Source organism: Protomyctophum bolini, assembly GCF_963924005.1.
Source record: "Protomyctophum bolini genome assembly, chromosome: 13".
In the NCBI taxonomy this organism is placed as follows: Eukaryota; Metazoa; Chordata; class Actinopteri; order Myctophiformes; family Myctophidae; genus Protomyctophum; species Protomyctophum bolini.
The window spans coordinates 26,336,361-26,361,583 of NC_137874.1; the positions used below are offsets into that span (position 1 = coordinate 26,336,361).

The following is a 25,223-nucleotide window of genomic DNA, read 5'->3' on the forward strand; positions in this document are numbered from 1 at the left end:
ACACACACACACACACACACACACACACACACACACACACACACACACACACACACACACACACACACACACACACACACACACACACACACACACACACACACACACACACACACACACACACACACAGCATATGGCTCCTGGGAGTACATGCAGTCTAGTCTAGTCTACACCGTTAAATTCCAGCACACAACAAAGAGATGAAAGCTACCCTCAGGGGTGGGTGGGATGATTTTGGGGGGTGGTTGGAGTGTGCTCTTTGAGCTTAATGATTCAGTAAGCCAGGTTTGTTTCTCGGGCTTGATTCCAGGTTTCTGAAAACATGAAGCCAGATTGAGCGCACAGTCACACACAAACTCTCACTCACGTTCTTCTTCCAAATGCTGAGGGCGATCCACAACTAACAGGTGGCCCTGGCCTGGAAATGGAGCCAGTGCTCACACAACAGCCCCACAGGCAGAGCGGAGCGGAGCACAGCGGAGGGGATGAGGGAGGGAGAGAGAGTCCAGGTCCAACAGGAAAAACAAAACAACTTGGAGGAAATTAGAGGGGCTAACTATGTGGTCATCCCTTGGGCTCTGCTAACAATGGCAGCTAGGGGGGCTAAGTTTCCTGTTCAGTTAGCATTTACACAGAGATAGTGTGGAAAGCAGTCGCCCTGTTATTTTTAGCACAGCATTTTGCCAAACACACCGACCGGCACATGGCCTATATTCTACCTCCCCACATTCCCTAGGTCCTAATAACGAGTCCCCATGACCCTCCTCCCACAAAGGGAGGAGCCGGGTACTGAAGGACAGGTCAAGTGTGAGGCACTTCATCTGACGGCTTCATTATCCTCCTGGTTGATTGACAATGAGCAAGCAGTTAGTGATTGGAGTGTGACCAGCTCAAGGGCGCTTCATCAGGAACATGCGCGAGGCTGTTACAGGGATCAGACCTGCAGCCCTCAGACAGGGTTTGCCACTTACCTTGTGTTTCTTTCCAGGCTCACGTTCGCCGCCTGCCTTATCCTTCTTGTTGGAGAAGGTGAATTTGACGTCCCCTTCCTCGAAGGCGTAGGGGTCCACCTCCGGCTCATGGTCGCCGTCCACAATGGCAGCAGCCAGGTACTGGTTCTGTCGGGCCCGGTACATCTGAAGACGCTCCTCTGACACCTTCAGAGGCCACTTAGATGTAGACATCAGTCTGTTGACAAGGCAGAGAAGTGATGAGGATTGTGGGATATTGTGCACGTGCTCGTCAAAGAGCTGCTGGTTGTGTGGCACAGACAGATGTTTTTACACCACTATTTCCCTTTTTAAGACCCTGTTTATACTTGCATCTGATTACTCAAGGTGCCTTTTAATGCTAGGTGATTGTGTCTAACCAGATAAAAATGTGCAAATGCATTGTAGACACATTGAAAAGCAGATTGAAATCAGCTTTGTCAAGCCAACTCTGTGTGGTTTGAGAAAGTGGTTTGAGAAATCTTATTTAAATTAGGATATAATGGATATATATTATATATATCCATATATTATTTACTATTCATATATTATATATATATATATATATATATATATATATATATATATATATATATATATATATATCTACATTTATTATCCATATATTATTATATAACTCTATGGCTATGTCTGGCAAGCTTTAAACTGACTGGGCCTCTGTTTCCTCCCATAAACTTCACTTGAAAATTACGTTTAAGAAACTTTAATAATTAATTATGTTGCTTCAACGCTTCTCTGCTTCAGTGCCAGGCACAGCGTGTCTCTCTGTCTCTAGACTCCTCGACAACTAACTAACTATGCAGAGAGATAGCTCCGCCTCTGCAAGCCACAAGGCTTGTAGATCAACTCTGTTCCCTGCGCCTCTTTTAAAAGGGAAAAACAATAAATGGCGTGTGACTGCGTGTCTGAGAGAAACGAAATTGAATTATTGTAATGGGTACCCGGTACCCAAGCACGTTTGGTTCGGTACATGCTTGGTCCTGAGGTTCGGGACCCACCCCTAGTACTGATTGGTCCTGAGGTTCGGGACCCACCCCTAGTACTGATTGGTCATACACCTCAGATAAACACATTCATATTTGTTCAGTGTGGCTCATTAGAAACTGATGTAAGTTTGTAACCATGACTTTGACCTACTAGTTGTTGCTCCTCACCACTACCATAGAGATGAAGGGGAGGGATGTAGAATGAACACAGAAAACTACTCTCTGTAGGAGCAGAGAGGGATTGACCCATCTTATGTTCCCTCTCTCTCTCACCCCTCTCCTCTTCTTCCCACCCTCCCCTCTCTCATTGTGCCTGGAGAGCACTGGTGTGAGGTGACAGTGCGCAGTTGCCTGGGCCAGAGATTAGTGACCATTCAAAGCCGTGGCCATGAGGATTACAGCACTCCAGAATAGTCCTGCCCAGCAGTCGGACCCTTGGGATTGCACAACCCCAGCGTTAATTCCCAATGTGGCCGCCATTCAGTGGACTGTTGGCCAGTCCTGCCTGCTTCAACGCCCACTGGACAAGATACGTCTCAGCCCCATCTCTCCCGCCATTCATGCATGCCTCACTTAATACTTTACTAGCACAATACAAAGGGGCTAGTGCTTATGTTTCAGTGCCAATTCTATGATGATGCCTTCCAGGATGATAGCCACGTTCCCAACTGAGCCCATTCCAAAGTGCGCTCCCGGTTAGCCAGAGGGCAGCATTTTTATCAATGGAGTGAGTTTAACACAGGTCATTACAACAACAGAGGAGAGGCATGTTTTCATCTCCCGCTGCTCTCCCTCCGCACCTCCCCCTTGGTTCAGTGCGTGCATGAGAGCGCATGCATGCATGTGTACGCAGCGTGTTAGGGAATCAATGCGTACTGCTTGCCCTGCACATTAGTGACGTATGATGTCAAAAGGGCACATAGCGAGAGATTTAGCTGTGTGTGGCTATAGTGCAACGCAGAACATTCTGAGGCTGGGGGAGTGAGGGGTGATCAGGCGGGGAGGTGTGTGTGTGAGGGGGGTTTCGAGAGGGAGAGTGCCGGTTTTCCACCCCCACCCCAACTCAGAATATTGGTATGGTCTTCAACAGATCCACTGGGACATCGGTTGGACTAAAGCCTCTTCTGCATCATTCTCTACGCTCTCCAGAAGCCATGGAAAACCGTATAGCTGGCGGACTGACAGGATGTCACTCACTCTGTGATGGACACCACGTCCTGTCCTGCCGCGACCTCGTCCCTCAGCTTGTCCCCGGGCAGCAGCGGCGTGGGCAACTCTGCTTCTTTCCTGCGGGGAAGGTTGAAGAACCTCCAGGGGGCGTGGGAGCTGTCCTCCTCTAAGTTGACTGCTGCCCCCAAGTACACGGTGGGCTCCAGAGGCTCGGGGTAGCCTGTATGATGATGATTGTTGTTCTGGTGGTGGTGGTGGTGGTGATGGTGGTGGTGATGGTGATGGGGGAAGTGCTGGGCGATGCCCTCGAGCCCCCCTCCGGGCTCCTCGCCGCCGCCCTTTGCCCCTCCGAGGCAGGGCTCAGGGGGTGGCTGGTAGAAGTGCTGGCTGTTGGGGGTGGAGGGGTTCTTCATTCCCTCCCCTTGCTCGTCGCCTCGCTCACAGGGGTGAGGGCTGAGCGGGGGAGGTTGGGGCGAGCCGGCCTGCTCCGATGGGCCCGTGCCGACGCCTCCGCTGTGGAGCTGGGGGGGCTTGGAGATGGCCGATACGTCGGTGGAGCGCATTCCGGGGAAGCGGCCCCCGTCCTGCCCCCTCATGGTGAGCCTCTGGCCCGCTGCTACCTCATTCTCCATGGAGGCGTCATCGCTGGTCGGGCTGCGGTGATGGAAGGGCGTCTGGGGTCTCTTCTGCTGCTTGTCACCCTTCTCAGGCTTCTCTCCCCCGGCCTTGTGCTTGGTGGGAGTCTGGGAGGGCTGTCCTGCAGACGGGGGTTGGCCTGGGGTGCTGCCTGACCGCTGCTTCACCGCTTTGTGTCTGTGTGCACATGGGAAAAGACCAGAAGTGGAAATATGTCAGAGAATTGAATCGATTTGTTGACACTTTAAAATTGTGTGGATATATTATGGACATTTCCCACGATGGTCCAGAGATGTCTTAAACCTATATCAACACAAAAAACAAACAAACAAACCCTTAAATGACCTGGTCCTGTATCATCTGGCCCTGCCATCTAGCAGCCATTAGTTTATGCTTTAAGCTGACAGAGGGTTCTAGACCTCACCATTATTGACCGACCAGACAGACAGACAAACGGACGGACGGACGGACAGACAGACAGACAGACACCTGCTATTGCCGTATCACTATCTACATAAGCACCCTACTTTTAGTTTAGTGGAAAAACACTTAATTCTGAGTAATGCCATGACTGGGCCATCTGAGTTCAAGTGCTAGTAGACAGGTGTTTCATTATGAAGAGACTGAGAACAGCTCCACCCCCCATCCCCCCACACACTCACATACATGTGGCATTGACCTTACAATGCATTCATGTTGATCTAGATAGAACACCTGGAAAGTGTCCTTATCTCCTCCTGAGGAAGGAAGCCTCCTCCGTCTCCTCCTCCTGTCTGCCTACGTTCTCAATGTATGTATGTGTGTCAGCAGTACTGGCTGCTTGTTAGCTGGAGCACGCCAATACCAGAACAGTGATGTCTGTGTTTATTTTGAACAACCTTCACTCCCTGACAGCAACAATCAGTGATTCCTAAGTCTATATATTATGTCTGGGTGACCACTGAGAGGACTAGACGGTGGTGCAGAGCTATTCTAATCTCCTTTAATGGGTATTTGTGAGTACAGACAACTACATGGCAGGACGCACGCACGCACGGTACGCACATGCACATGCACACGCACACGCACACACACACACACACACACACACACACACACACACACACACACACACACACACACACACACACACACACACACACACACATAAACCAAGCCAATGGGAAATTTAAATTGGTGGCTGCCCAGGGATTCCCTTTTCAATGTCACCTAAAGAGCTGGGCAGCCTCCAACAAATGAACATGCTCCATATAAGTGGCCCAGTCTGCCCTAGGCCAGCCATGTCTACATTGGGTGGAAAGGTAGCCTTGTACGAGAAATTCCCCAATGGCGGTATAACCATGCCTAGTCCCATTTAATAATACCTGGTTATAGAAGTGACTGTGTTCACTCTTTAACCACTCAAGAATAATTTTAGCTTCTAGACCCTTTTTAGGAGTCAGCACAAGAATGGAAATCCCTAAAGCTTGAGTTTTTGGCATGGACAACATTGGCCTTGGTTTTTTGCTACTGTGACAGGACAGGAAATATCTGTTACAGGGACAATTCAATTGCTAATGGATCAGAGACACAGGAACCTTCTAAATTCTACAGTGCACTGTTTCCGAACAAACACCGTTGGCCTATGGCCCTATAGCAATGATTACTATTTTCTATTTCACTATTTCACTTTAATGAAGAAAATCGGATTTCTGGTGCAAGACCCAGGCAAACCCATTCAACACATGCACGTATCTGCAGCTGACAAGTGCACAGTAACATGCAGCCTCGGGGTGCAAGGTGTCTTGCACCCTGAGTATTTGTGTGAGTGTGTGATTGTGAGCACAGACAGACAGCAGAGAGGGTTTGCGCTGACTACATCCTTTCTCTTTCTGAGCTCCCAGTCATATAGAAGCAGTGGAACTGTTACTCTACGACTGTGCCTGTCTCCATCCGAGGAGATGAGAAGGCAAGGCGACAACTATACCAGCACATATTAGCCCGCTCCCACACGCCACTGGCTCATTTGTCAGCATTAGACCCGTGTAGACGCGTGCTGTGTCCCTAAAGTGTCCCATCGGAGGTCAAACTATTCTTTCTCTCTCGCATTATTCCCATCAGCGTGGGAATAAAATGTTTGCCTTCCAGAAACACACACAAGCGAGGGGTTTCGATCCCGGCATGGCTGTCACTTAGTCAAGATAGTGATGAATTGAAAAATATGAAGAATAATATCCTTGTCACAACTCCTGGGCAAGGGGGTTGCAGACATTATTTTTGCTGAGCCCAAATCTTCAGAGCCCTGTCTGAGCTGCAGTGCGTATTTTCGTGCGTCGTCGTTTAACCATCACTGACGGTATGAGCATGTCTGACCGCGCTAATCAACTCCAGGCCGTGAAGTCATGCCACTCACCTGGAGCAGTTGCAGCTCGACCTCTGCGAATTCTCCACAAAATCCCAGGATCCTAGTCTTTCACTCAGCTCCTCGTCACAGGGACCGTTGGTCGTTGCTGAGAATTTGCGTCTGAGGAGAGAAAAGCAACGTTAAGAAGCACTTTGCAATCAGCACATTTAAGCCATTGCTAGTTTTTGTAATTATTACTTAATTTACTTTTATTAACAACAGCAAGATCAATGTTATACGTTGTCTTGCGTAGTAGATCATGCCCAAAATGCCTTGCGTGCGTGCGTGCGTGCGTGCGTGCGACATTACTTGTTCTGGGCTCGGTTGATATTGCATTCCTGCCAGACCCGCTCCGCCATCTGGCTGGCTAGCCGCCGTGGGATCTTGCCCCCATGGTGGCTGGTGGTGTCTGCGCTGAAGCCATCCGCTGATGAGGACAGCCTCACCCACTTCTGGGCTGAGTGGGAATCCACTGGTGGAGGGAGGGTGGAGTGTGTGGTTAGTGGGCAGCTTGGCCACATCACAAATATAATTATATCAGCTCAACATCTTAAGATAATAACGTCTAAAAATGAATCAGCTCAGTTATTTCACACAAAATGTGCCGATTACATATTTTTCCATGGTCCTTGACCTTGCATAATGTAAACGTTATGCAGTTTTGTTATCAATTATTGGAATCAAGGTCCATAATTAATGTTTTGCTGTAAATGTCTGAATGTCAGAAATGTCAGAATGTCAGAAAAATAAAAACGATTTTATTAGAAAAATAAACTAGTTAAAAGGTAGTAGATAGTACATTAATAAGTTCGATTATTAGTACCGTCATTGTCAGTCATTTATTATTTGTCATATACTATATCTGTCCTGTGCCTAAAAGGCAGTGTCCAACGGCAACAACACAATTCAATAGTCAGGCAATTATTAGTATGACAATTCGTGGTCAAGTTAACATTTCCAGATGGTGACAGTCCTACATACCGGTGGTACCTGTCTGCGCCTCCTCGGGTGAGGTGGGAGGAGTGAGGGTCACGGAGGAGATGGCGGGCTCTCGCTGGCGAACAGGCACTTGGTGGCCACCCGAGTAGACAGCGGTGCAGTGGGAGGACCCCACAGGGGCCACAGAGGGGATGTCGGACTGAGGCACCAGCACCAGACAGGCTGGGTAAACCATCCGCACACCACCTGGACATTAGCAGTGGTGGGAAGCACATTTACTCACGTACTGTACTTAAAGGTGTAGTGAAACGGAAATGGTGGGCATTTTATTTTGAAGTTTCAGCTTGAAACGCGGTTTGAAACAAGGTTTATGAACCAATCAGAGCGTCGCATCCCTCCAGGCTATGGGAGAGAAAGTCTCTCACGTGCAGTGTCATTTGTAAACAAAGTGACAGAGAGACATGGGGAAAAGCCAGCAGATTATTTCGAACCTTTACTCAACCTATATACATATTTTAGCGTGACGAGTATGTTTAAAACGAGTAATATACTGTTTGGATGTCATCTTGAATGAGATTAAAAACAGAGTAGTTCTTTAATCAAAACCAGCTGTGTGGAGGAGGACAATGAAGCATGGGAATCAAACTGGTGAGCTTAATTTTGTCACAGTCTGTGACGTGCTATGTTTTCTTGTGTACCCTGTTCTTGGTTTTAGTTATTGTTTTACCTTTCTGTTGTGTTCCTGTGATTTTGATGTTTTGTATTTTCCTCGTTTCTTAGTTGCAGTTTTGCCTTACACTGTGAACCTTTATTCTGTAGTCATGTTTTGTGCTTTCCTGTCTGCCCCTGTAGTTCTGTTCCTGTCTTGTCTCACTAGTCCTGTGATTGCCCATGTTTCCACCTGTGTCCCCTTAGTTCCCCAGCCTATCCCAGTGTTGATTGTCAGTGGTGTTCACCTGTGTCTAGTTTTCCCATGTCTATAAGTATGCCCTTGTGTTTTCAGTTCTTTGTTCGTTCGTAAATTGTAAGTCCTAGTTTTTTTCCTCGTGCTCCAGTGTATGTTCCTGATTTTGGTTAATAAAACCCCCTTGTATTCGACCTGCCTGTCCTCTGCCTTTGTCTGCGCTTGGGTCCAACACCTGCCTGTCCTGAACCGTGACACATTTTATTGGCTTTTATCGATGTGGGCCTCGACAAGTCATAACGCAGCACGTTTTCGTTTTCAGGAAGTAATTAAAAAAATATTTTTTGGCATCCATTGTTACTGTAGGTATGCCCATATGATGACCACGGATATGGTCTAAAAGTGTGAAAAACGTATTTTTCTTAACCACGAATGGCTGAATAAAGTAAAATTAATTAGAGCAATTTATTAAGAAATGGACGCCCTTCACGCGCATTACCAAGATGTATTTCTACAAAGAGATTATGAATGTTTAATGTGATATATGATTGTACAATATGTGGGTAGATGCGCACTGTGTGATAGTGTCTATAAAAATATGTATGGTACGTTCTGTAACTCGCATCTACTATTTATCATTCTCTTTGATTGATGGACCCTTCCCCTCTTTTATTTATTTTCTTTATTTTTTCTTTCATGTCCGTTGACTGAATTACTGGATCAGATGATGTCTTTCATGTTTACATTTCTTCACTTTATTATTATTATTATTTATGACTATTATTATTTTTCCACCACTGAAAATAACAAATCATCACAGGTCAAAACCAAAAGGCAGAGTATTGGCTGACCGGCGTGCCCTACTTACCGACGAGGACCTCCACGGAGGCCAACGAGTCGTCCTCCCAGTCCATGTCCTCCGTCTTGTCCCCCGATGGGACGCCCTCCTTGGCGCGAGGGCTGATGGGATAGAACTGGTTCCACTCCTCCATCAGCTTCTGGGTGGGAGGGTCCGACAGCTTGAACGACTGGCCGGTCAGGGTGCCGTTCAAGCCGAATGGACTCAAGATCACTAGTGGTCGGAGGAGAAAAACAGGGGAAAGGAAGAGGGGATGGGATGAAGACGGGGGAGAGAAAGACACTCAGCATCAGTTCCATTTTTAAATCTCAGGGAGGCGACACAATCAAAAAAGCAATCCAGTATCACTCCCACCCCGATCCCCCTTCCTCATCCCTGCACACCCAGCCAAATCAGCAGCAGCAGTCTGACCTTTTCTGCCGCCACTGGACCCAGTCTGTCCCGCGCGTCTCGCCAAATACTTACAGAGCAATACAGATGCCAATTATTGGCAAGCGGCGGCCTCTGAGAGCCCATAAACACAGCCTTATAAAGGACCACTCCATGGCTAACACACTCCACTGCACAGCCGTGCGGGAGTCATCCACAGAGCCGATCAGTCTGCCTATAGAACGCTCTTACATCAATCACCACAACAGCACAACATGCATAATGCATATGCCCTAAGGAGGCATTGGCACATCAGTATGGATATGTATAAGTTCATGTATGTGCGCATACTGTATATACAATATACTGTATACATACATGTATGTATACCAGTATAAACACAGTGTACACTGTACAGTCAGACACACACACACCCTGTCTCTTGCACATCTGGAAAACTCATTACAGTGTCGCACGCACGCACGCACACACACACACACACACACACACACACACACACACACACACACACACACACACACACACACACACACACACACACACACACACACACACACACACACACACACACACACACACACACACACACACACACACACACACACACACACACACACACACACACACACACAGCTTGTGTGGAAGGGGGTGAATATAAATGGCGCAGAGAGGAGAGTGGCTGGGTGGGTGTGCGTGCGGGTGACCATTTGTTAATGTCCCTCTCCTCTCAGCTCATCCAGTGTGTGTCATTACTAGACTGGATGGCCTCTGTCCCCCAGTATCGATCCTGTGGCTGGGCCAGAGCACAGCTTCCAGGATGGAAGGAGACAAGAGGGAGGAAAAATAAGAGAGAGGGGTGGAAAAAAAGAAAGAGGAGATACATTAGCAGTCTTCCAGCAGAGACGGCCCGGGGATGAGGAGGGGGGGACGGGGATGAGGCATCATCATGATGCTGAGCATCATCATTCACATCCCTCCGACATTTCAAAGGAACCAGTCAGGTCAGTACGATCAGGAAGTACGCAAGATACCCAATATATTATATGGCCAGGATATGCTGAAGCCCTTTTAGTGGAAAGGGGATGGAGGCAGAGTGAGCTCCTTAAAATAGACCCTCATTGTGCAACACTGGTGTTCAATTCAGTAGAGCTGCACCAGTTCATTGACTACATCAATTTAATCAACTATCAGAAATAATCAATTTTCATAGTTTTCAATCAGTTTAAACAAAATCAAATAAAAACATGCCTCTTGATCATTTGATTAATTCATTAAGAAACTAATCGATAGTTATATTGATTAGTTATAGCCGTTATAGTGATCAAGGAACTAAAAAGGGCAAAGGAAGGTCTCTACAGAAGCAATGCATTTAGTTAATTGAGTCATTCACAGTTGCTTTACGATGAATGCCACTGTGTTTTGGTTTACAAAAGCATCAAATACACCACTTGTGTGCCAGGAGGATATAATTCATACCATCAAGCTGGATTCTGAACGCCTCCTAGCGTAATACCTCACATATTACAAACTCAGCGCAGAATGGATTTAGAGTGAGAAGTAACTGCCATTTAACAATAACAACAACAGAACTAGGGTCATTGACATTACATGGAGGGGAGTGCAGCACACAACACAATATCAAGCTTTGGCTGATCACATTAGGTTTAATTAAATTCAAGCTCACTTGCGCCCTCCCCCACATGCGTTTCTTGCAGTGCACGCACACCATATAACCCTGAGGCCTGTGTGCTTGTAGTTGGGCGAGCGGGATCAAATACGGCACAATCATGGAAACGGTTCGCTCGTTTTCCTCTGACTACACCCCCCCCCCCCCCCCCCTCCCACACACCCGTTCATCCTCCTCTTTCACTCTGAGGCTCGATCTCTCCTCTGGCTCCCCTGAAGACATGTCAAATGTGTTCAGATCAGTGTAATGGGCTGGGAGTTCATTACATTCTCTCTGCGCCCATTTATGAGGTCACATCCTGGAGAGGGCTTGCTGCCTGCCCGGCGCGCTCTGCCGCACGGTAAACCAAGCTTGGCAGAGGTGACGAGGACGGGGGGGAGTGGTGGTGGGGGTGGAGAGATGGAGCTGGATGAACAGAGGTGACGAGGACGGGGGGGAGTGGTGGTGGGGGTCAGAGGTGACGAGGACGGGGGGGAGTGGTGGTGGGGGTGGAGAGATGGAGCTGGATGAAAGTCAACCCTTCCTTTCTGCTACGCCTGGCCAGCTAGAGAGGAGATGAAAAATTCGAAGGGTGAAAACATGCACCTGTCTCGATGATGCGCAACGCGGTGGATGCAACAAGGACACTGTGCTGATGCTGAAGCATACACGTTGTGTGTGGTGGAGTTCATTAGGTCACATGCATCACTGATACGATGGTCGAAAAACATTTAGCGTGCCGTGAACCGTGACCGCAGTCCACTGAACTACCGGATCACGATGCGCTGTTTCAGGCAGCCACTAGCCAAGTGACTAAGGAGCCATGCTATCGACCTGCGGTGACAAATCTCATCCTCAGTGTAGTGGAGTAGAGCGCCATTAAGCTGCAATAATGTTTTTTTCTTAAACCAGCACTAGTCTTTAACTAGAAGACAGAAGTGATATTATTAGCTTCCCCTCCAGAGACAGAGAGACACTCTCCCCAACTGATCACTGTTGTAAGGAGTCAAACGCATCACTCTGCTGCTGAGAGACAGTGCACAGAAAACACTGCAATGGAGTGGAGGAAGCTAAGAGAGACAGAGAGAGACAGACATGTTTAGAGGTCAAACAGCCACCAGGCTTGAGAGGCGGGCACTGATGTCATCCCAGCAGTAGTCCCCAAGATAAATGAGCTCAAAACACACGGAGAAGGTTAGACTTCTCTTGGTGAAGAAGGCAGGGGATTCATTGACCTCAAACAGAATCCAGTTAAAGATCACACTTGCAATCTACGTAGGTGTTGTGAATATCTGTCTGCGCATTAGCATGTTTTAATCGGTCCATGGCAATATCTGTCCCATCATGTAAGTGAGTGTAATGTGCTTAATGATGATGACGCTGCTATGAAAACACAGAGGAAGTGATAAAAGGATAATTACAGCCATCAGATAATTTGAATAGCCATCGTATTATCATTTACGGTCAGTTAGTGAGAATATTTTGTTCCCCTTTTAACTCTCATCACCTCACCATAATTCATTAACATATCTTGTATACACTGATATTAACCCTCCCTACTACCTTGGTAACAACACAAACACACACGTGTGCATACACACAGACACATGCACAAGTATCACAACCTCACTTAGAGCTATCTGTCTAAATATATCCCAACATTGCACAGTAGGGGGGTTACAGAAATGCTTTACGATACATTACTTAATTACTTTGAGAAGCTTTGAGAAGCTCAGGGGGGCTTTTGCTCGCTTATTTAAGTCAACAAAGCCAGAGTCTTTATACTTTCAGAAGATTACCCGGTACCCACATTGAAAATGCTATCCCACTGTAATGCACAACGCTGCTTACTTCCTCACTCTCACAATTCAACTCCGTACCGATATATATATACAGTAGCTGTATATATTTCAATATATTATGTCCATCATGTTGGAGCACGCACGCACACAGTCAGTGGTACATTTAAATGTTGCTTGCAAACATCCTACTGGGGATACTAGCAACAACAGTATTGGCTCTTTGTTTCTGCACAGTTCCAATCATCCAATAAGGCTGGTCGCTGGTACCTTGGAAAGGGCTGGAGGCCTGCTGAGCCAGGGTGAGGTGCTCCTCTGTCAGGTGGTAGACAGGCTGGTGCTGGTTGATCTCCACGCTGGTGCACACGTTACTCTCGCCGTGCAAGAAGAAGGTGAAGGCACACGAGAGGTGCTCGCTGTTGGAGAGAGAAACAGACAGAGAGGAGGAGGGAGGTAAGGATTAGGGTTGTTGGGGATGTCCGGTGTTACACGTGCTGCAGGCACACACTTGCCCACCGATAACATGGTTTTACTTTTTATTTTTATTTAAAAAATGTTCTTTTATACAACCCATTTAGTTCATATTCATATGACACCCATGTTCTTGTAGGCGTTATATCATACTTACTGTCGGGCTGTACAATTATTATTATTATGAAGTGAAAATGATCTGGTTAGTCTCTGTCTGCATCTACAGTGGACTGCAGTGCTCACAGCACAAGCGAGTCACAGCAGTGTCATATTTCACGCAGCACGGTAGGTGTAGAGGAAGAAAGAAGGCTCTAAAGTTTACTTGACAACAGCTTCATTGAACTCAGCATGAGCTTATGCCTGCATGAGTGTTTATTTACTTAACAACTTGTAGGCAACCTGTAGGCTGTTGCTACTTCCTTCAGGTTTTCCTGTTTGTGTCTGGCTCAATGCTAGGCAGGCGCTTCAAGTAGGACACCTGCATGGTTTACAACGTTAATTAAGTTATTTAAAGCAGAGCACCAGCACCACATTGATGGACGTGCACAGTGAGTGAATGAATGAATGAATGAATGAACGAACAAACAAATTAATTAATTAAATTGAAATAGGCTATGCTCATGCACATCGGAATTACTGGTGTTGACTTGCATTTATTCATTTGTAGGAAAATCACACAGCGGTAACCCTAGTAAGGATCACTTTAATTGCACCTGGGAACAGGGCTCTGATGAATAATCCAACACAGCAAAGGAAGTGAAATGACGAACCACAGATCACAGAATGTCCCAGACTGTTTTCCCTTAGGGCTAAAACAACCCAAAAAAAGAAGAAGAAAAAAAAAAGGAAAAGCTTTTAGGGGCTCAAAAACATTTTGGGGGGTGGAGACAACATAATGTGAGGCTTTACAGTAGCTAAGATTCTTCATATTTTTAGTCAGTGACTCGTCAATGTTAAGAGATGTTTGAGCAGAATTAATGTTTCTGGCCATGGTCACGGTAATAGGGATACGACTCGAGGCGGAGAAGAAAGAAAGAGGAAAAAAGGGCTTTCACACTGTTTTTGTAAGTCTAGTTTAATTTATTTAGTTTACAATGTAGGCTACAGAATGCATGATTCTCAAACAAAGAGAAAATATACTTTGTAGTCTGTACCAGATTTAGCTACTAGCTAATTTCCATCTGTGTGTGGCAGACTGATAGGGGAAATGACACAGAGAAATGACAAGAGCTTCATCCTAGCATTTCAGGTATAACACAAAGCAGAGACAGAGACATGTCGTGCTACTTCACATGCATCACAATTCACATGTCAGTGAATTGCTGGATTCCTCATTTGACTGGATATAAAGGATTATGTGACAGGAAACAAAAAAAAAAAAAAAAAAAGTTGTATACAACATTGTATGGAAAACAGCTCTATTTTTTATAAAACTCCACACTGGTGCGCACGCACGCACGGTCACACGCACGCGCGGTTAATCCGACGGAAAGGAAGAGTAAATGTAAATGATGGCAAGTAAAGGAAATGGACACAATTAAGTGTGCATTTAACGTGTGCATCTTTTTATTTTTTTATGTTTTCTCCAAGTAAGGGAGTGGCCAGTAACAGGGCTGTGAGTTAGAAACTGAGAGGAAACATTGAGACACTCATTTCCACTGTAGCAGCACATTTTCAGTTTTTAACAAAGGTTAACAAAAGTTGTGATTACGATACAACTCAGACAATTTGTGTTGCACCCAGGTTTAACTTTGTGTAGATCACATAGCCAACACCACATGAAAGCACTACTGTATGTTCCACTATGTTTTACAATTGTTCTTCCAAGATCTCATATCTGCTCTTTAGTTCTGTGGCCGCCGCAACAAGTCACAAATTCTCACAATGCATGATTGTGTCTGGTAGTAAACAAATGAGATTTCCCAATGTCTTTTGGTTTATGCAATTGCGGACAATATTTTAACATAGCATGTCTGTTAAGGGTTAGTAGTACACTTAAATTGGTACCAAAGAAAATCTCATGTTCTGAGAGTGTATGCAACTGTGTGTGTGTTTCCATTCCAATTAAATCTAATACTTTCAATTAATTGGAGGTAAAAGCTTCATGCTCATTTCCACATTACTAGATACAGTATATCTTAACAATCTTTTGAAAGACCCTGGAAAACATGTATTTCTATGTAACCTGGTAAGCTTTGCAGAACATCACTGGGATGAGGTTTGCTGCTACAGGCATGTTGTACAACACCTCTGCAGCTCAGAAACTCACTTCCACGCCAGCGCATGCGCACACGCACACACACACGCACACACACACATACCCCACAACCACTTTTATGCTCAAAACAACGCTTGCCTGTAGAGAGAGGGATTGACACAGTTTTTTCCTCTAACAGGACACGCGCACAGTCGCACACACACAAAAGCAATTGATGGACCAACTGAAAGTGGCCGCAGTAAATTTGGGGGAGTGGATCAAACAGGAGAGATGGGGAGGATTTGGTTAAGCAAATATGACTCAAGTGTCTCTTTCTCTCTACACCCCCCACGCCAATCCCTCCACCCATCTTCCTGTCACACCTACTGCTGCAGAGGATTATATACAAAGAAAGACAGCGCAGAGAGAGAGAGAGAGAGAGAGAGAGAGAGAGTCCCCCGCCAGACTTTCACATTCACGCATGATGAAAAAATCAGACCCGTCTGAACTGAGTGGGTGTCTGACTATTGGCTGTCGGACTATGTAGTCTGTACTGTACTGTACGGTACTGTACTACTGCCTCTCATCATGCACTTGTGCATGTACTACACCGTAGTCTATATCATTGTGTAATATTCACAGTCTGGCAGCTAATACACCTGTAATTATATAGCGAGAGAGAGCGAGAGAGAGAGAGAGAGAGAGAGAGAGAGAGAGAGAGAGAGAGAGAGAGAGAGACTGTGTGGGACATCTTCAGATTCTTCACTCATGGTTTTGCTGCATCAACACCAGTAAACACCCAGCTCAATTTAGCCCTGAGTTAAGGAGTGCCTACTCGCTGATGGTTTCAATCAGCACTTACGTTTCAGGGATAAGGTAGACCAAGAAACAAGGCTGATGAAGATCTCAGAACAACCTGCGTTACCGGAGGAGTTATAGTACTTATAGTACAACTGCACAGATAATAAGCTGTGTGAACCAAAGACACAGACAGGTGAGCACATGACCTGGGGGTATACACATACATGGGAGGTGGGGGGATTGGTCCATATGTTTTCTGCATGTCTCCACCCCAGGAGAGCTGACACCCTAAACTACACTGGGTGGGTTCCTGCAACACTGTGTGTGTGTGTGTGTGTGTGTGTGTGTGTGTGTGTGTGTGTGTGTGTGTGTGTCTGTGTGTGTGTCTGTGTGCGTGCGTGCGTGCGTGCATGCACTCGAGGAGGTAGCGGAAAAAATAAATGACCATCCACCTGGGTGGGTGTGTGAGAGAAGGGGGGGTGTACTTTACTAGCACCTCCACAGCTGGAGGGAGGGGTCTAGTCAGGTCTAGACAGGAGAAGGAGTGACGCGAGACTCGAGAGACAGACAGCCAGAGAGAGAGAGAGAGAGAGAGAGAGAGAGAGAGAGAGAGAGAGAGAGAGAGAGAGCAAGAGAAGGAGGGAGAAAGATAGAGCTGAGGTGCATTACCGCCAGGCTCTCGTCTGTCTGCATTCTGCAGACATAAACAGAACTGCAGTCTAGCAGCCCACTCGGTTCACACACACACACACACACACACACACACACACACACACACACACACACACACACACACACACACACACACACACACACACACACACACACCAACAACAACAACAGACGTGACACCACACACTGAGGACTGGATACATCTGTGTTTGTCGGGCTGCACAGTGAGCTCAAGGTGGATGGCTGCCATCTGTGGTTCGCTAGACAGCAGTACAGCGCCACACACACACACACACACACACACACACACACACACACACACACACACACACACACACACACACACACACACACACACACACACACACACACACACACACACACACACACACACACACACACACACACACACACACACACACACACACACACACACAGACTTCTTGTTTCACTTATTAAAGTGGCATTAGACCTTTTATTTTCTCCTCATCTGAGGTGTTTAATGACATTTACAGGTATGCCAGATGTTGGCATTCACACTATATCGTTATTACTTTTTAGCATGGCTAATTTGTTTGCAGTTCTTACCTAACCTGTTGTGACATTTTACTAATCTATCAGTTAATTATTCTTGCTATCCGTATTCAGAGAATGTAAACATTATAAGCCACCATAATGAGTACTGCGAGTGTGAAATTTGTGCTGAAAAAGAGGTGTTTCTGAAAAATCTACTTGTGTTGTGATTAGTGTGGTTGTTAGTAATTGTGACCATAGGTCGCAGTTTATTATGAAAACCTGCAAAACATCAGTCAGTCCGTCTGTCCGTCACGCCTCGTGACGTGCTCCAAATATGGCCAATACATAATTGTGCTCGCCCAGCAGTGTGCTGTCATCCAGGTGGATGGATGCAGCAGTGTGCTGTCATCCAGGTGGATGGATGGATGCAGCAGTGTGCTGTCACCCAGGTGGATGGATGCAGCAGTGTGCTGTCATCCAGGTGGATGGATGGATGCAGCAGTGTGCTGTCACCCAGGTGGATGGATGCAGCAGTGTGCTGTCACCCAGGTGGATGGATGCAGCAGTGTGCTGTCACCCAGGTGGATGGATGGATGCAGCAGTGTGCTGTCATCCAGGTGGATGGATGGATGCAGCAGTGTGCTGTCATCCAGGTGGATGGATGGATGCAGCAGTGTGCTGTCATCCAGGTGGATGGATGCAGCAGTGTGCTGTCACCCAGGTGGATGGATGCAGCAGTGTGCTGTCATCCAGGTGGATGGATGGATGCAGCAGTGTGCTGTCATCCAGGTGGATGGATGGATGCAGCAGTGTGCTGTCATCCAGGTGGATGGATGGATGCAGCAGTGTGCTGTCATCCAGGTGGATGGATGGATGCAGCAGTGTGCTGTCATCCAGGTGGATGGATGGATGCAGCAGTGTGCTGTCATCCAGGTGGATGGATGGATGCAGCAGTGTGCTGTCATCCAGGTGGATGGATGGATGCAGCAGTGTGCTGTCATCCAGGTGGATGGATGGATGCAGCAGTGTGCTGTCATCCAGGTGGATGGATGCAGCAGTGTGCTGTCATCCAGGTGGATGGATGCACGTGATCCGCCACTTCTCACACTCAGGGCGTCTTACTGGAAATATTCACTATGTTGGTGTGACAAAAAAACACCCAGAACGATAATCTTTCAAATATTACACGTATAAAATATCCGAGCATTGTTCAGAGGATTCTCTCTACATCACCCCCCAAAAAACTATACAAAATATAAAAAAATCAATCAGGCTAATTTTAGGGTTGTTGTCATCTGCCTGTGCACTGTATTGCCCACTGTGCTAGATGCAGAACCACACCCACAGTCAAACAGAAAAAGCAAAACAAAAAAGCCTGGATTTAACTTGGCTCATGTTGAACTCTGTGGAAAAATGTGCTGCACAATCACATTAGGACTGGCTGTCTGTAGGGACACATCACCCAGGGCATCCTTTGTCCTGCGTGTGTGCGTGCGTGTACGTGTGTTTGTGATGTGATGTGCTTGTCAGGGCCAAAATCTCAACTCTTCCGCAAACATACCTGCTCCATTGCATAAACACCTCTGCGTCTGCCTTATACACTGCACGTCTGCATGTAGAATAGTTTACTTCTTTTTTCAGTGAGACATTACAAGACTCTTTTTTATATGTTCAAAGTCAAACATAGGTCTGAGTAGGCCAAACTACACTGCTTTTAGAACGCTGTAAGCAGAATGATGTGGTCATGAGCATCTTGACCCTTCTATGAGGCTTATGGTCACAATAAATGTTAAATGGTGCATTTATATAGCCCCTTTATCCAAATTACAGAGATTGTGCATTGCATTCACCTATTCACACACCGATGCCGGAGGAAATCATGCAAGGCACCAACCTGCACATTGGGAGCAATTAGGGGGTCAGAGTCTTTCTCAAGGACAATTCGACACGAACTCTGGGGGAACCCGGGTTCGAACTGGGAACCTTGCTGTTTCCATCATGTGTGCTCGTATGAAGGCATTAAATACTTTGATATTAGACTGAAAAAAAACTGATGTCCAAAGTAGAGGGCTATGGATGTCTGAAACAACAACTTTCTAGTCCTATGGATGAGTTGGTGGGAATCTCTGCTAATGCACACATATTTATTTCTGTCTTTACCTGTCACTTTACCACGTTGGTTCACACACTCAGCGTGAAAGGAGAGCCCAGGGGCCAAGCTGGCCGCCGGCCACTGACAAATAGCCACAGGTTATTTTTAATCTCCCTTCCTCTCCGTCTCCGCTGCTACCTGCCGTCCCAAAGCAAGACACTCTGCTCTCCATCTATTAACAGGAAGATGACCTGTCCTCTCTTTGCTCTCTTTCTCACACTGAGCTCACGCACGCACGCGCACACGCACACGCACACGCACACACACACACACACACACACACACAAACACACACCTCTAGGTCCCGAAACAGACACTATCTACTAACCTGCACCGAGATGCAAATGAATAGTGACCTTTGACTGGTATAAGGAGACAATACATTCATCCACATTGTATTTGGAGCCAGGCCCCATAACAAAAGGAACAGATCTACAAGCTATCACCGGCGACCGCTGCCTGATGGGAGTATATATTAACTAGACACCACTGCTCATTACTGTACAAAATGCACATAATGTGTACTTAAGACAGTCTTCTGGTGCTGACAAAAATATTTTGGGAGAGAGCAAAAACTGTCCAGCGCCTCTCTTACAACTCCATCCCAGGAGAAAGAGTGGGTAGAGAAGAGATGCTAACATTCCATACATGTTTGTGGGGCTTGGCCAGCCGCGCTTCTAACAACAGAGCTTCTGCTCATCCGCTGTGCGCTTCCTCATGAGTTGTTCATAACAAGTGTCCTCTGGTAGTGGGGATCTCTCACACCCATTAAAGGACCACTTAACCACTTTTCAAACTATCTTCAAGACTTCATATAATTAATATGACAAAATAGCACATTTTTGACCTACTCTGTCTATGTCTCATAGGGGGGCTGTGGGCAGGTCATAAACCTGTCTTGCAGTGATATAAATCGATGGGGAATCCAAGCTAATAGAAACTGTAGGCTTTCTATTCATGAAAAGTTACAATACGATAATGGAAGCCGTCGTTCTCGCGATAATAAAAATCTTCTTGTGACATATATTTATGTCAATCGCAGTCAATAGAGGGCTATTAAAAAACGTATATACATCAGCCGCAGACAATGTGTTCACAAGCAAGCTGTGAGCTGTGAGGTATAGCTGCTATTTTTAATAGACAACGCTAAAAACTAAATTGACACATGCTTTCCCGGTTGTAATGGATTCACCTCAGAGTTAAATGAACCCTTACACTTGTTTACATTCGCACACTCTCAGTGGATAGATTAACAGACAGTATATGACATCGTTAGACACTAGTGTGTGTGTGTGTGTGTGTGTGTGTGTGTGTGTGTGTGTGTGTGTGTGCGTGGTTGTGACTGTGTGTGTGAGTGTGTGTGTGTGTGTGTGTGTGTGTGTGTGTGTGAGAGTGACAAGTGTGTGTGTGTGTGTGTGTGTGTGTGTGTGTGTGTGTGGTGTGTGACTGTGTGTGTGTGTGTGTGTGTGTGTGTGTGTGTGTGTGTGTGTGTGTGTGTGTGTGTGTGTGTGTGTGTGTGGTGTGGGGGCGCATCACCTTGTTACTGTGATCAGTGGTGAGGTGACTTGTTGTGACAGACCATGTGCTTAGTCATAGACTTAGTCGTGACACACAACAAGAGGAAGTGTTGGCATCATTAGTGCGTAATGTTGGCATAACATTGATAATGTGCTTAAAATAAAATAAAAGCTCTCCTCCCGTGAGCAGGTCGTTTGTGATTCCAAAGCCGTTTAGCAGCTCTGATGATATGGAGCCAATATCAATATCGTCTGCTAAAAAAGCACACAGTGACAGGAGGCGACATGATTCTGTGTTTTTCTACTATTCTTTAGGCGCCCCCTCTGCTTCTTACCTTTGAGAAAAGACCCCATGCACTCACACACTCACATCTCATTAATACATAATAATACATCTGGACGCATCCTGCTGTGTATAGTTGTATACAACACAATACACAGCTTTTCACTTCATCATTCAAGTTTGAGCCAATAACAAATATGCGATTATTACCATATATTCCCAAATAGGCCGGCAGCAAATAGCCGGTGGGAACATAATAGCCACCGGGGGTTTGACCCCATTAATGTGAATGATGCATGGGTCTGAATAAACGCCAGTGCGATACATTTTTTATCAACTGACAGCAGTAAAAAAAAAAAAAAAAAAAAAACATTAGATAATGAATTAGATACTTAATTATTAAAATAATTATTCGTTTCAAGAAGTGAATAGCAATGAATGGGACGTGGGGACATATATTACAGGTAGGTACCATATTTGCTCTGGAGGATTTGGCAGCAGCAGCGCAGAAAGAGAGAGAAAGAGAGAGAGGGGAGAGAGACAGAGAGGGAAATGCGGCTGAGAGAGGGAGATAATTGAAAGAGAAAAAGGCCAGTGCTGTGCTGGAGCAGCAGAGATGTTTCCAGGGTGATGTCATCTTCCCTACTGTCTGACCACCTGACCGCTGGGAAACAACAGCACTGTCTGCTGCCAAGGGATACCGCGCACGCACGCACACGCACACACACACACACACACACACACACACACACACACACACACACACACACACACACACACACACACACACACACACACACACACACACACACACACACACACACACACACACACACACACACACACACACACACACACACACACACACACACACACACACACAAACAAACACACACACACACACACACACACACACACACACACACAATACCGCTAAGAAGTGCAAAACCAAAAGTCAGAAGCCACACATTCACTCATGCAGAAAAGCAAAGCTGTATTACTTTGAATTGATTTCCTTCCACCACAAATAGTGGAGAGCCACTTTATACTGTATATCTCAGAGACAGAGTATGAGAATGGCAGAGAAGAAAAAGACAAAACATAGAAAGAAGAATCCCAAATCCAATTGCACGTTCATCAGAGGGATACGCCGCTAAGCTTTGAGAGGAGAAGCCGAAGGAGCCTAGGAGAAGACTAAAGATAGCGTCACGCAACAAAGTACCATGAAAGGCAATCATATTCGCTATTACACTCAAAAAGCAACAGGTCGAACTGCTTGGCAACAGCATACAGAAGCAGAGATTTCTGTCGTTTTGTCATATGGCTAAATCTCAGTGTGAACAGGGACTTAGTACTCAGTGTGAACAGGGATTTAGTACTCCTCACAATTCTTAGGAACTGGAGCCCATGTTAGTTATTTTCATATGGGGTCGCTGGGTCATTGCAGGTTGACAACAAAGACGTCTTTAGACCTGCCCTTCTCTGTTCTGTCTCTGACAGACTAGACCTCCATTGGTGTGTTCTGTCTCTGACAGACTAGACCTCCATTGGTGTGTTCTGTCTCTGACAGACCTCCATGGTGTGTTCTGTCTCTGACAGACCTCCATGGTGTGTTCTGTCTCTGACAGACCTCCATGGTGTGTTCTGTCTCTGACAGACCTCCATGGTGTGGGAGATGGGAGGAATGGGAGGAATGCTGGGCAGGAGGGAGGACTATGAAGTCAGGGGAAGTCTTTGGAGGGGAGTGAAGGAAATCAGGGGAAATGTAAAGACGACATAATACCCTCCTTTTTTACAATTACAAATCATGTTTTTTTTCCTATGTGTTCATGTTAACTTGTCCGTCTACACTTTTCTGCCCTCACTTTCATCTTCAATATGTACTTTGCTCAGCCAATCAAATCATCACTATGGGGTGATCAGCCAATCAAAAGCCAATGTTTGTGTTTACACAAACCCAGAAAGCTGGGCATAGGAGGGGCTAGTGCCCCTCAAAAATATACCTTGCGCACATGAAGCTGGCTTATTGGGGTTGCTTGTTCAAGCACCTGTGTGTGCGTGCGTGCGTGCGTGTGTGTGTGTGTGTGTGTGTGTGTGTGTGCGCACGTGCACACAGTGCAGTGCAGTGCCTGTTCGTGTGCACACAAGCAACACGCGCAATGTATTGCTGTATTTATCTAGTAGGCAAAGCCAAGAGAAAAGAGAGGAGACAAAACTTTTACTGGAGCTGCTTGATCAACCAGTGCACTCGAGCACATGTGTGCATCGTTTTGTAGTTTTCCCTCTTCTTATAACGGCAGGCTGTTTATTCTATGCTTAATGCTTTTTGCACAGAAGCACACACTTTATCATTCTATCAAATTGTGCATTATGGCAAAACTATATTTATATTGCAAATAAATTATATTAAACAAATGGGCTATCAAAGTGAACAAATGAAAAACACAGTTGAAAGTTACCAGTGTAGACTGTAGAGAGTCCTCCTCAGGAGACATTCTCACAGTGTAGACTGTAGAGAGTCCTCCTCAGGAGACATTCTCACAGTGTAGACTGTAGAGAGTCCTCCTCAGGAGACATTCTCACAGACTGTAGAGAGTCCTCCTCAGGAGACATTCTCACAGACTGTAGAGAGTCCTCCTCAGGAGACATTCTCACAGACTGTAGAGAGTCCTCCTCAGGAGACATTCTCACAGTGTAGACTGTAGAGAGTCCTCCTCAGGAGACATTCTCACAGTGTAGACTGTAGAGAGTCCTCCTCAGGAGACATTCTCACAGACTGTAGAGAGTCCTCCTCAGGAGACATTCTCACAGTGTAGACTGTAGAGAGTCCTCCTCCGGAGACATTCTCACAGACTGTAGAGAGTCCTCCTCAGGAGACATTCTCACAGACTGTAGAGAGTCCTCCTCCGGAGACATTCTCACAGACTGTAGAGAGTCCTCCTCAGGAGACATTCTCACAGACTGTAGAGAGTCCTCCTCAGGAGACATTCTCACAGAGGCGTGGAGATTTCAGCATGTTCTCATTCTAGGGATGTGTCATATTGGCATATTAATGAGGGCTTGATTCTACAGGCATGGCATATAGGCATAATTAATAGGTCCTGGAATGCTAAATGAGGACAAAGATAGATCCGAATTTGAGGTACTATAAAACTCCTTTATGGACATTTTTGGGCCAAGAAAAATACATGCCATTTATTGAACAGAGATGTTTTCTCCCCAAAGAATGTAAACCACACCATGTGACATATGGAGTGCATCTTTAAATGAGTCTCTTTTCCCCCAGTGTGGCTCAGGATCCCAGACATCAATATGGGCTCAGACATCAATAAGGGATTTCCCGTGCACCACAACTTTAGAGTTACTCACTCATGTAAAAATGACTGGGGATGATGCCTGCAGCAGCTACAGTAATGGCAATAATTCTGTTAATAACACCTACAATCAAGATTAAGCAGCTTGTCTTCTTTGGTATACCATCTGAACGCATCCTCTGCAATGTGCATTGCATCAACGTGAGTTCAGTATGTCCATTGTCCACAATATTTTGGTGATGGTGGAAATAGCATGCATTAGAATTGCTTTATGTTTAGTGGTCAGTAAGTACACCACAAGCCTAAGCAAATTCCTTGATTGTCGCACAATATTAACAAAATAATTCTGAAATACCCTTTTCAGTTATTGTCATCATCCTGTGACCTCAATCCATCAATTGTGAACCGAGTTGGTACAGATTTATTTTAGCATTTTCTGTTGGGTTAAATTTCTCTTTTAGTGAATTTATGCTTTACTTGAAATAGATCAGTGTACACAGAGACCGGAAAGCAAGGGCAGAAAGAAAGGAGATACATGCAAGACAAGAAAGGGGCTGG

General features: G+C 46.0%; 1 protein-coding gene across 1 annotated transcript in view; it reads right to left on the minus strand.

The window, feature by feature from the left end:
* Positions 1 to 25,223, minus strand: part of med13a (mediator complex subunit 13a) — an 81,313-nt gene that overhangs the window by 21,260 nt on the left and 34,830 nt on the right. Inside the window, exons 4-10 of the mRNA XM_080780763.1 lie at positions 13,013 to 13,158; positions 8,897 to 9,100; positions 7,167 to 7,370; positions 6,495 to 6,657; positions 6,195 to 6,305; positions 3,194 to 3,979; positions 972 to 1,188 (exon numbers count right to left, since the gene is read on the minus strand). Coding sequence (XP_080636889.1) covers positions 972 to 1,188; positions 3,194 to 3,979; positions 6,195 to 6,305; positions 6,495 to 6,657; positions 7,167 to 7,370; positions 8,897 to 9,100; positions 13,013 to 13,158 — 1,831 coding nt within the window. The remainder of the gene's footprint in view (positions 1 to 971; positions 1,189 to 3,193; positions 3,980 to 6,194; positions 6,306 to 6,494; positions 6,658 to 7,166; positions 7,371 to 8,896; positions 9,101 to 13,012; positions 13,159 to 25,223) is intronic.